Genomic DNA, 13,377 nt, shown 5'->3' with positions numbered 1-13,377 from the left:
TAGGATTTATTGAAAGATAATATGTGAATGCTTAGAAAATTCTTATAAAAAACTGAGGAAACATTATGGAGCTTATTTTTTGCAAGACTTGTGAAACCAGAACTGTCAAGTACTAATGATGTTTTGTGGTCAGATTTATTAAACTGATGTGTTTGTAAGAATTTACAATACTCAGCTTTTTGCATTAAAAAAATGGTGCATAGTAATATAGCTTCACATAATCCAAATGCTTTGCATGAAGGCAAAAACAGTGGGCTACCAGAAAGATGTAGTTTATTTCCACATGACAAACAGAGGAGCAAACCTAGAAGAGTCAGAAATCTCATTCCTTCTCCTACTGCAGAAGAAGCTGAAAAGAAGAATTTTGAATCCTACTGATTTGATGCAAAACATGCCAGCAGCATGTATGGATGGGACTAGACCCAGAAATCTGACAATTAGGGAAAGCTTTGCCAAATTTTTAGTCCTGCACAAACCCCTTCTAAAGGTGAGGCTCACTGGACTTCTGACTTACACATTTCCCCTTCCTTCACCACCTCCCTATGATTACAGGGATACATTTAACAGCATTCCCAGTTCACAGTGGTACTGCCCACCTTCATTCATGAGATAAAAGCACTATTTACAGTCTACTGCATTTTAACATTCACAGGATTTACTATCATCAGTTAGAGAAACCTTACTGAGAGAAAACTAAAAATCTGTCCAAGACTGGTAAGTGAAAATCTTGAAATGTGAATGATCAGAAAAAGAGTAATGCATTAACTCTTTGGGTGCCCACATTTAAAATGATCTGATTTTCCAGGGTGCCAAATTCTCAATTCCTTCTGAAGTTAATGCGAGTCACAATGTGCAAGACCCTCTCTAGGCTGTTCCTTCCCAGATTAATTTCTAGTTTCTCTGATCACCTGCTTTTAACTGGCTGGTCTTCCACCTCTCCAGATGAAACACTGCAATTCAGTAACTCTCTGTTACATTTTCCCCCTCAGGACCTGTAATATTTCATAAACTGAGACATCTGACAGCTGCTAGATAGTTGATTTGAAAGCCAAAACACAGTGATACAGGATTAGCTTCTCCTAAACAAAACACATCTTACTTGCCAAAAGACGTAAGCACTCCATGTGTGAAGACATGGCAGTTAAACAACAGCCACCTGAGCACAACCTTGTTTATATGTGGCATTTTTTCAGAAAACTGAAAACATCTGTCTCCTTTGGTACCTATTATCTGGGAAAAAGTGATAATGTTTGCTTCTCTCATTCAATGCACATCTCAAAAAATACAACACAAAAAACTAGGCTAAGATTGTCTGTATGGACTCCACACTATTAAAGACTAGGTCTGATATGTTTGGATAAGGCACACCTTTAGATCCCAGTTTAGACAGAACCACGTACAACAATCCTGAAACTACAGCTGCATTCCACTCCTCAAGTCTCCACGTTCTTCTGGATGTAAATCTGATTATTGTACTCTGTGGCATGCTCTTTATTTTTTTAGTCTTTCTTAACTGCTACCCTCAAAGAGCCGCTTTCAGCCTGGATTTCTCCATATAAGGTAATACCTCATATAAACACACTGGAGAGCACATGATAATTATTTAAAAGAAAACATACAAGTATTTGACTTTTCCTCCAAGCAAAGCTTGTTCTGGAACGGAGAGAAAACTTGTTCTTTGTACTGTGAACCTTGGCCCTTCCTCCTAACATCAATTTCAAATTTCATGCCTTCAGGCTGAAAATATCCTATTTTTCATCAAACTGTTTTCTTAAATCTGCACAAAACACACCTGATGCAAACTTTTGCTCTGCTCCTTTGAGAGGTTTCTGCAACTCCCACACTCTTGGCAAGAGCTTACTCTAGGTAAAAATCCAACACCCTCCTTGATTAATCATCTGGGATGTATGATTAACTTGTTTTTTTAAAGATGTTGCCTTAAGCTCTGGGTGTGGACTATTCCCATAAAAGGAACTACACCTTGCTCAGTGTTGGCCCATATTTCCACTTCTTTGGGCTGAGAATCCCTAATGAAGCTGGATCTATGTGTTATGTAACCGGGCCAACACGATACTGACATCCAAGGTTTGGCATTTGCAGTAGCTCCTGCTAGATGTGTTCCATTCCCCAAATTATTCATAGATACCAATCTTGACAGGGCAACTGTTTCTCCCAAACACCATTTTGATTTATTGCAGCAAACATAACAGAAGGCTTAAGCTCACAGACATGCACAGTCTCACCTATGATGATGCACAAGAAACCCCTCACAAGAACGTGCAACCTTCAGTCTAGTTACATTGCACAGACAGTAAATTGCTTTCACTACAAATACTGGTTCTAGCATAATGCCAGCCCTTCCCAGTAAATTTTGTCATAAAATTATTTGGTCAAGGGAGAAAATATGGACATTTTTGCCAGAGATTAGGATTTACTCACTCTGCATTCGCCAATATGCTCATCTAGTCCAGTGTTTTCTATAATAATTCTTTTTGAGCTATTTCTGTGTAGCCAGGGAGTAGCCAGGGAGTGCATCATCATGCAGCTGCACTCCAGAGCCTATGCTCTGTTAAAAAGAAAACAACAACAACAAAAAGTTAATTCAAGCTATAAATATTCTCCTGTTTCCACACAGAGGACCTCTGAAGTACAGAGGATCTTAGTTACATTATCCACAAAAGGTGCATAGCTTTGGTAAGACACATGTTAGCAGAATTTAGGAGCTCTCATTTTTCAGCCATTAACTCTGATAATTGTATTTCACAAATGCTTTTGAACAGACACTCACATTTACCTTCCCAGGTGGGGGAGATTCATCTTGCTGAGGATTACAAAAAAAGGCTGAAACAAGGAATTTTTGTAAGAATTGCTGAACAATGAAGACACAGTAATAGAATTTTTAGCTAATTTAGTCATCAAACTAACTTCTCTATGGAGAATTTACAAGAAATTAAGCCAAACCTAGCAGTTAAGGAATGACAGAGCTCACAAAAAAGATGAGGAAAATATTAATTTCATCCCACTTATACTGGACTAAGAAGCCTAGTAATCTGAGTACTACAGACAGACATTTAAGAGATTCAGATGATGATTCTGGTACTATATTTCTCCCTATGATAAAGCATTATATGTACAGTATTTATTCTCTGGGCCATTTTACAGAATGCAGCTTTTCCCAATACAGAGCAAGAAAAGAAAAATCAAACTTACCACTGTCTAACTATTTTTTTTTTCCTTTTCTAGAATAGCAGTTTGAATCCCAGATAGCAATATTAATGCTTTAAACCACTGTTCCCTAAAAGCTTTGACCACAGGAAAAATTGTGATGAAAACCACAGTCTGTACTTTTCTTTTTAATCTATAGTATGAGCCATCAGTGAGCACCCAGCAGAAAGTTATGTTTGAAATGGAAGCTTTTCCAAACAGAAAAAACACCTCAATATTATTTTAGTCATTGCTACCTGACAGTGCCCTGAAAAGGGAGAGAGGGGCAAATAAGGACTATTTGTACGTATAAAAGTGTAATGCTTGCTATAATGTTGACAAGAACCAGTATTTTAGATGCAGTAGAGCATGTTTTAAAAGCCAGAAGAACTACGTAGACATGTGGAACTATAACCTCTAAAATAAGGCCAAAGTTACTGTCACATAGGGCTGCTGGCTATACAAGTGCTGCTTCAGCAAACTGAAGACACTTGTGGGCTGTTTTAACTTACAGTGAATTTCTTGTTTCTTCCAAGTTCTTATTTTTTTAAAATTTGTTCCTGTTTATCACTCCTATATTTGGATATATATATATTACCTTCTTTCTCTGAACACATGGTATTTTCCAAAATATATGCCAGATTCTGGAGATAACTACTACAGTATATAATTTGATCTTTTGAGCTCCTCTTTACACTTTAAAATTCTAGTAAAAGACAAAATACATGGGCTAAATCAGCTAAAAACACGGCTCATAAATCTATTTCTGTTCAACTCTGGAAGTTTTGAATAATGTGCTTTCAATAAGCATCTGTTGGTGCAGTTGACATAATACCAAAATTCTTAACCCCCTAATTTTTAAAGAATTTTTTTGTTGTATATAGTATCCTCTAGCAGTGCTGCATGCAAAATATTTAGTTAAACACTACATGAAGACAAATAGTGTACTCTAGTCACAAATAACTACATTAACATGCCAAAAGGCTTCCAGTAAACATTAGAAAGACAGAAGTACAAACAGAAATAAGAATCCTTGGAATGTAACAAAAGGTGGTATTATAAACTCCTCAAGACTTGCAAACTGCAACAAGAATTGCAGTTGTTCTGTTTATGTCTTACACAATGACTTGGTATACTAGTTGCTAGCCTTACTGAAAGCTATACACCAATATTTTTCAATACAAAAATACAAACAATATAAAAATATTTTTCTCACAAGAATGCGTGAAAAACAGGAAGAAAAAAAAAAGACTGCCCTTTCTCCTTTTGTTTAGGTGGGCTGATCTCCAGGAACACCAAACACTTGCAAGGCATTCAGTACCTATAAAGATCAAGCTCCAAGAACCTGTGCTCTAAAAGAAAGAGGCAAATGGATTAGGTTGTATTCCTTCTGCATGAAATCAGCCTCCTAATGCTTCTGAACAACAAAATAAACCTTTGAAGTCTGCAAAATGCATGGAGAAACAGTAATTGTTACTTTTGCATCCCTGAAAAATGAGGGGTATATACTCTGGAATTAAAAAGCTTTACCTAAAACTATTGTAGTGCTAGAAGCCAGCTCCTCTCCTTGCCAAAGTAAATGCAGTAAATATAGAATACAGAACAATTTCTGTAAAAATGTCTTATCACTGTTCCCTTTCAATTAGTTTCAATATAGGCAGTCTGTTAAATTACAGGAGAAAGAAATACTTACAGAGGGAGTATTTCTAATCAATACCAAATCACTGGTGGCTGATTTAAACAAGCTGCTGTATTCATATCACTTCGTTTTAGGAATGTAAGGGTAGGATTCTTAAGTGCACTGCATTAGCTGAAGGTTCCCAGGTGAGTCAGTCTGTCTTGCAGGGCTGGGTCAGTGATGTGTGCTTGGGAATGTCAGCCTCAAGATACACTTTAAAAAAAGACAGAGATACCTACCCACACACAAGTGCCGCCAGAAAGGAAGCAGTGGGACAAGGCAGGATTTTGTGGCACTTCTTTCCATGTCCATGACCTTTTCTTGTCAGGCAGGACATCTCAAAACATGTTTTAGATAAATGGACACTTCTTTCTAAGCAAAGGTGGAAAAGCACTGAACACTATGACAGTGCTGCTACGACATTAAAATGATGTTGACTGTTTTATAGTGTGGAACGTTTCAACATGCAATACTTGGAAAGAAAATGGTAATTAATAAGCTGATGGCAGTACAGATGTTTACAAAAATCAGACACTTCACTAGCACAAAAATTATTGTTGGAAAGCTACCAGTATATTATACAGACTTGTTAGTCTAAACATTACCTTCATAGCATAAGCTGGCTATCCAAGATTCTTACAGAACAGCTGCATCTGTATGGCTTTCTATACTTACATAAGGGAATGAGCAAAAAAATCACATTAATTTCAGAGAGGAAATAGGCCTACTCAAAATCAAAAAGTGTCACGAAACAGAACAGTACTTCTGGGCACAGGTAAGGGAAGGATGTGATTTCTGCTCTTAAATATCTTTGTAGTCAAATTAAAATTTAAATATATTCTGAAAGTCTCTGTGGAATGAGAAGAAAAAAAGTCCTTTATCTAGGATAATGAGCTGGCTGACTAAAACACCAGACTATTTTGCATCTTAATGTCAGGCAGAATATTTATACTAAAGAGCCTCTTGCTATGTAAAGTTCCCCTTCATGAGATGGATTAATGGAAATTTAGAGCTGTAACAAGACTAAAGATGGATAGGGTAAAGTCTTCTACAGTTGTCTCTTTTCCCCGGCTTATAAAGAGTTCAATGTAACGGTAGGATTCTTGGCCAATGTAAGGCAAATAAGGTTCTTTCTTCCAAATCTCAAAAGCATACAATTATTATTACTTTTTTGCAAATACTTTTAGCTAGCTAGAGTGGAAATGCTTATGAAACTTCATGAGAAATCAAAATTCTCTATGCAAAACGAAGGAAGGTTATTTTAATGGATAATGGAAGACTTATTTTCATTGTGGAGTATGTAGTTCTAGTACAGGGACTACTCTTATATGAATCATTCAGAAAGCTGAGAGTAGCTCCCCGAAAGAAAATGCAGTATTTACATAGCACTGTGTCTTAAGAAGTTATATATGACATATACATACACCTACTCTCAAAATACATCACCATTGCCAAGAACTACATTTGACAATATTCTTCCACCCTCCACCAGGAGATTTGCTTTCACAGCTCAGCAAAGACTGCCATAGCTTTTGAGCTATGACAGTCATTATCACAGACATTAAATGACAGTCAAAAATCAGTAATGAGTCCAGAAAGCATAATGCAGACAGTGGAAGTGAGACATCACGGAATGGTCAGACCTGACACAGGAAATTGGATGCAAGCCTCCACACACAGGTCAGCCTGGAGCTGGGACCCCGACCAACCTCTCCAGACACTCCACTCACAACTCCACCAGCTGCAGAAACACTGAACACTGGGGGAAAACAAACAAAAAAAAAAAAAAAAACAAACCAAAAACCAAACAGCTTCGTGTGGAGTAAGGATACAGGCTTAAAACAGGGTAAGTTGTCAGAAAACTGCAGTTACAAGGGTTTTGCCATGATGTTCTCCAAGAGCACGCCATATCTGTGTGCACTAGGCAAGCCTGCCAGATGCCCAAATGCTAGTGTCACAGAATCACAGGAAGAGACCTCTGGAGATCATCCAGTCCAACCCCCTGCCAAGGCAAAGTCATCTAGGTCAGATCACACAGGAATGTGTCTAGGTGGGGTCTGAATGTCTCCAGAGAGAGAGTCCCTAACTTCCTTGTACAGCCTGTTCCAGTGCTTTGCTGCCCTCACTGTGAAGTTCTTCCTCATCTTGAGGTAGAACTTCTTGTGTTTTAATTTATGGCTATTGCTCCTCATCCTGTTGTTGGGCACCATTGCAAACAGCCTGGCACCATCCTCTTGGCACCCGCCTTTGAGATATTTATATGCATTGATGCGATTACCCTCAGTCTCTCCAGATTGAAGAGGCACAGTTCCTGCAGTCTCTTCTTATAAGAAATGCTCCAGACACATAATCATCTTTTTGACCCTCTGGTGGACCTCCACCAGTATGATAGGGTAAGGTGTTCAAAATTCTGCTGGCGGGAGGTTTCGCCACGATGTTTTCCAAGAGCACAGCACACTCTTGTGCACCAGGCAAGCCTGCGGGGTGTGGGATGCCGCCCTACCCTGCCGGGTCTCCAAGGGAGGGCGCGGGACAAGGTTGGGCTGGACAAGGCGCCTCAGCCTACGCCTTGCCCCTCCACCCGGGGCACCACGGCTTCGTCTCGCCACATCTGCACCGCGGGCCGGGGCGGGGCAGCCCCTGTCTCCGCCAGGGGCCACAGCCGCTCTGCCCCCGCCCTGAGGGGAACCTTGTCCCGCGGAGCCCGCTCCCCGCGGAGCCCGCACCGACAACTCCACCGCCCGTGCCCACCCCGCCATGGCGGCGAGAGACTCATCCCGGCATGCCCGGCATTTCCCGGCCGCGCTGCCTGGAGACGGCGGCCGGGGCGGGGCGGGGAGGAGCGGGGCGGGAAGGGGAGGATGCTGCGGCCGCCGCGGGGCCAGGCGGCGGCAGCGGCGGCGGCGGCAGGAGTAGCGGTACTTGGCGGCACAGAGGATGCGGCGGCGGTGGTGCCGGCAGCAGCAGGCGGAGGAGCGGGGAGCGATGCGGTGCTGCGCGGCGGGGCTGTGGCCGCACAGCGCCCTCACCACGCTCCTGCTGACAGGTCGGTCACGGCGCGTCTCCCCGCGGCGAGCGGTGGCGGGCCCCGCTGGCAGCGGCCGGCCTGCGCCGCGGTGCTGCCTCTGCTCGGGCTTCGCGTCCCCTCCCGGCGGAACCGCGCCCCCGCTTCGCCCTCCGCTGCGGCTCGCTGCGCGCCCCATTCCCGCTTCTCCCTGCTCCCTGTCACTGCGGGGGCCGAGCTGTCCCAGCATCTCCCCGTGCCGCGGCTCCGGCGGCTCCCGGAGGACGCTCCACAGGCGGCGCGGGGATGGCGGTCTGCGCGCCCCCGCCCCGGGACCGCCGCGGCCCCTCCCGGCACGGCAGGCGCGCCCGAGCGCGGCGGGGCCCGGGCTGAGGGAGCCCGGGGGCGCTGGGTGAGGCCGGAGCGGGACTGCCGGCGGGGCGCGGGAGCCAGGCCTGGCTCAGAGCCGCTGGATGGCGCGGGAGCCTCCGCTCCCGGGGACTGGGCCCGGCCCGCTGCGCTCCTCCGGTCCCTGGACCTGGTGCCTGACGCGAGAGACGGGCTGTTGTGAGAACGGCAGTGTCTTTTGTGTTGCCCTTCTTCTCCGTTATTTCCCATCTTGACCACTTAGTCCAACCGAGCCAGAATTGGGAATTCAGAAAAAGTCTTGATCCTGGTCCCTCCCTAAAAGCTAAATAATATCTTTCATGCAGTAGGCAGGGTTTTCACCTACAAGGTTCTTCGCAGTGAAATACATCAAACAGCTAACACTTAAAACACCCAGCCACAGGACTGCCTTTGTGAGACTTGTTACACACCAAGAGTAAGTTAACAGCAAGAAATCTGTTTGGGTTATTTTGAGTTCTGAGACGTCTGTGGTGTGTTATCTGCAAGCAGTCTGCTCTGTATCTCTTGAATAGCATCTAGGTACCCTCCTAGTACTTTTTTTACTTATGACCATACTTGTCATATGTTATTAGCAGCAGAATTGACATGAGGCACTGGATATATTAAAGATGTGGTACGAACTTAAGTGTGAGGTTGTTCAACGTGAGGATAAAACTTCATTTGTTAGACGGAAGACAAGACTGCTTTTCCCTTACGTGGAAATTTTTCCTGCCTCTTCTGCCTTCCCCTCCATGACTGATTCTGGGATAGCAACCAAGGAAGGACTAGGACAATTGAGAATTAACTTTCAGTATCAACTGATATAATGTATTTTACAAAGGTCAACTAAATGACCTTCTAGAAACTGAGTTGTACGTTTAATCCACAAGTCCTTTTCAGGCTACATGGTAAGGGAAGTGATCTTAAAGTTTTTTCATGATCTTTTCCACTTAGACCTTTCTGAGGTTGGTTCAGTGAGATTTCTTGAGTTAAAACAGAAAAATACGTGGTCTGAAACTGATGTAAAAAAGGAGGCATGAACTTTAGTTCAGTTACATTCTTTTAAGTGATGTCTATATAAAATTTATTCTTCAGCAAGGTGGAGATTTGTAGTATGTTCCTGATCTGAATGAAGCTGTCCCAGGAGCTCACCTGAGCTCCCCTCCATTCTCCTTAAGTAAAGAAGTTCCAACCATGTCTGCTGGCTCCAAGATGCATTGCCCAGCATGAAAATCCATTCTTTTGAATCCTGATCCTCAGCATTACTTAACAAGGCAAGAGACATCTTACAGACAAAATGGCATGTGAGGAGTAGCACAGGACTTGTAAATAGATTTCTTTTAGTTCCCCTCAACTAATATGGATTCATTTTTCCCATTTGTGTTGTAGCACTTGATCTGCAGAAGAAAGTTGACTTACACTTTTTGCATCTGTTAAAAATGTTTGAAAAAAGGCTTTCTGGAGGAGGAGAACTGCTGTCAGAAGTCAGAAGGGTTGTCTGCCTCTCACTTCTCCCTATCCTCCTTGAGGCAAAACATTATTTCATTATCCAGAAATTTCATGAGAATTAAGAATTTAAAGGTTGTAAGAGTGATTTCAGTTGCTCCTAGGGGTCTAGTATAGTACTCAAATTGAAGGTATTGACTCCCAAATGCAAGGTGATGATGCTCCAGTGCTAGGAAAACACAGGACTTAATTGTGAGAAGTGATATATAGGATTAAGCATTTCTACTAGAAACTAGTTCTTTGACTAGCTTTGTAGTAACAGACTTCCTAGCAGTTTGCTCAATGACACTAGTAGAGCTGTCTGTCATGTTAGTTTGGCAGAGCAATGAGTTGTCCCCATATTGTGTATCTGCAGAGAGAGTGGTTATCAAAACTTTTTTTGAGTCACTGTGGCCAGTGATTTTACCCTGTATTTCTGCACTTAGGGTTAGTTGTCAGTGCCCACATTGTCCCTGGAACCCCTGCTTTATCCCAGGAATAGGGAGTTGTAGAGCAAGGGAGTTGTATTCTCCTTTCCCTATAAAGGGGTCAAAATGAGGAAGAAGCTCATTAGTTCTCACTTTGCCAGTTGTGGTTATGTGGTCACATTAATTTGTCATAAGGCTGCACTGCTGCCAGAAAGCATTCTCCAGCCTTTGCACAACTAGGGATTATTTGCTGCTTTCCCTGGTGACAAATAACTAGTACAGTGATACCGTAGATTGGGTCACCTGGCTCAAAACTAGCTGACCCACAGAAACAGTTCACTGAAGTGATTGTACTGCCCAGGACTGGAATGGGATTGTTTCCACCGCTGCGTGCTAGGTGATGAAAAATATGCTGGGAATGCCCCTTTTGAACAGGGCTGCGGACATGCCCATTTAAAACAGCTGTGAAATCACTGGCTGGGGTGGGGATCCGGGAGGCTGAACCAGATCCCTGCACTTGTCCTGCTGTTGACAGCAGAAGTGCTGTTGGCAGCACTCCTGTGCTAAGCCGCGCCCTGTGCAAGGAGGCAGAACATTTCACGGATGGTCTGGTGTTTTCAAGCTAACACCACAGCACACCTGCCCTTTTGCCTGTTGTGGCTGCAAGCATAAGGGCAGAGAAGCAGGTTTCCTTCAGAGAGCCTCTGGATGTATGCCTGCCTGTGAAGATGCTGCCTGTACTACTAATCTGAGCCAGGTCAATACAATCTACTGTCAATAGGTACTTACTTGAATAAGTAATTACAGGAGGGGGAAAAGTAGCTGTTCCATTAATATGCTTTTCATTACAGAAACACATTATTTATAGGCAGTACATGGAGACATCTTAGAGGTCCTAAAGCCAGACAATAAGAAGTCAGCTTTATGGCATAAGATGTAGCTGTTCAGAGTGTAGAGAGGCTTATTTTTGCTCCTTAATGTTTTTAGATTTGGTTGGAAGTTCATTAAAGTACTTCAGGAATTGCAGTCACAGATGTAAAACCCTTTCTTTAGAAGAAAGATTATTTCCAATCAAAGAAAAAATTATTTAAAACCTAGACAAGAGTATCTGTTTTTTTCAGTATCTGAAGAGCTTTTGAATTCTTCCTGAATAGAGAATGATAAATTAACAGCAGTCACTGTGAGTGTAGAGTATCTTCTTTGGCAGACTTTTAGACGAAAGAAGAGAGTTGCTAGTTTTGATTACTTCCATAGGAATTTGAATCTGTGTCTAAATGCTGTTACAATTGCAACACAACAGCCAAAATCTCTTAAATTTAGGTTATTTTAGTGACAGTCCAAGCTATGAAAATGAGAAGTTAGAACAACCTACTGAGCAAACAGAAATCTTAGCATATTGAAATCAATGACTTTTCTGAATTCCTTAGTCTTTTAGAACAATTGCCACCTCTGAAATTTGGAATGCAATTGCAGGGATACCCTGATAGTTCATATCAAAAGATGATAGAAATGTAAGAGACATCCTGGAATAGCAAGCCACCAGGGTGGCCTGTCATACCCACTTGGTTACACTCAGGCTGGAACCACAGGAACTGACAATGTTTTCCTCACCTTCGTGGAAATACTAACATAATTTGGTTTTCTTGTCAGGCCTGCAGTAGGAGGGAGAATGGTAGTGGGTAAATGGTACTGTTAATAAATCATGAGGGTTTTGTTCTCCAAGTAGTAATTTGTACCATTCCCATGAATGCAAATGCTGAAGTGTACAGTGAGAGCGATAAATGCTTTATTCGGTTACTTTACTTGAATGATTTAGGAGAAATGTTCAGATGTTACAGTAATCAGTGGATAGCACAGGAACAGATGGACAACAATTGCCTACTGAACAAAGATTAATAAGAATAGAGCCGAGAAACATTTCTGGGGTTGATTTTTGACCTGAGCAATCTGCAATGGAGAACTAATACAAATTACTTCCTGTTTCTTCATAGTAGCTGTTGTTGAAGAGGGTTAGAACTTATCCAATTTCAATATAAATTTCCACTGAAAGAATCCCTTCTAATTAATAGTAAATTTCTGCCACGTACTAGCTAGTAGTCAAGAGGACAGTGTGTGGAAGTTGGAAGAGAAGGGAGAGTAGGTGGGTGCTGCAAATTCTGCCTCCTTTAATGGATGATGTGACCAAATGGGCAAGCATCTAGTGCGGACATGAGTGGATCCTCAGTAACTGCCTGGCTACAAGCTCTGATTTCAGCTGTGGGTTATACACCTTGCAGGTGGTTCTCTCTTCACAGATGTTTAACTTCAACCTATGGTGTCAGTTTCTAACTGTTCTGCTGTGTGGTTCTCAGCAGTCCTTCAGAAAAATGTGCTGTTTATGAATCTGCACTTCCAGCTCAAAATTCAGAGGAAGGAGGCCTGAGCCAGATGGGATATGCAGTAGAAGAGTGCAAGGGGAGCTTTTAGCAGCAGGGCTGTGCCTAAGAGAGTAAGGGGTAGTGTAAGCATGGCCAGAGGCCCTGGTCTGTGGCATCAAAGTAGCAAGCATCTGTTTATATCAGGTCCCAGGGGAAAGTGGACGTGTAGGAGAGAGGGAAAGTGGCTGGGTTTGATAGCTTGAGCTGTGTGCGGCTTTAATAGTAGGAGAGCTGGGCTTGAGATCCTACTTCAAAGAAGGAATAAGAGGATAGGTAGAGGTGCAGGATACTGTTCAGAAGTCAGAGTGTAGTAAAGGAATGGGGAAGGTGAATTTGGTCCATGATACTTGTGTCTTTTTCTGAATGTTTTGTAGTCAGAAATTGTTGTGGGTATCCACTCCATTAAGTATTCAGTTGCTAAATATCATGCAAATATACTTTAAAAAGAAAAAAAAGAGTATAATTTAATATAAATGTGATTTTTATTTATAACCAACACAATTACAATTAAATAATAATTTAAAGAAAACATAATTGGAGAAAGAAGAAAAAACTGTGATATACTTCACCTGGGCATGTTCAAGTCCCAGGCACAGAGCTATGAATTGCTCCAGCTATTGAAGGCAGTGGTGGCTTCTCCAGCAACTGTGGCAACATGCATAACAGAGTGAAGTGCCTGACATGATTAACATTCTTTTCATCCTGAGTACAAGGCTGATTAAATTAATTCTAAACTGTCTCTTTGATAAAATGCATAGTTTGAATCCCTGCATT

At 42.3% G+C, this 13,377-nt stretch overlaps 1 protein-coding gene across 12 annotated transcripts in view; it reads left to right on the top strand.

Moving 5' to 3' along the window:
- The first annotated feature begins 7,301 nt into the window (after positions 1-7,301).
- The window catches only part of SGCE (sarcoglycan epsilon), a 32,334-nt gene continuing 26,258 nt past the window's right edge, over positions 7,302-13,377 (top strand). For 11 of the 12 annotated variants that reach the window (XM_038126763.1, XM_038126762.1, XM_038126764.1 and 8 more), the window contains exon 1: positions 7,737-7,928. In XM_038126763.1, the coding sequence (XP_037982691.1) occupies positions 7,820-7,928 (109 nt within the window). In that variant the 5' untranslated portion in view covers positions 7,737-7,819. Of the gene's footprint in view, positions 7,929-13,377 lie in introns of all 12 variants that reach the window. The other variant, XM_038126766.1, reaches the window with a different exon arrangement.

Source organism: Motacilla alba, chromosome 2 (genome assembly GCF_015832195.1).
Source record: "Motacilla alba alba isolate MOTALB_02 chromosome 2, Motacilla_alba_V1.0_pri, whole genome shotgun sequence".
In the NCBI taxonomy this organism is placed as follows: Eukaryota; Metazoa; Chordata; class Aves; order Passeriformes; family Motacillidae; genus Motacilla; species Motacilla alba.
This window is presented reverse-complemented; position numbering and strand designations above follow the sequence as displayed.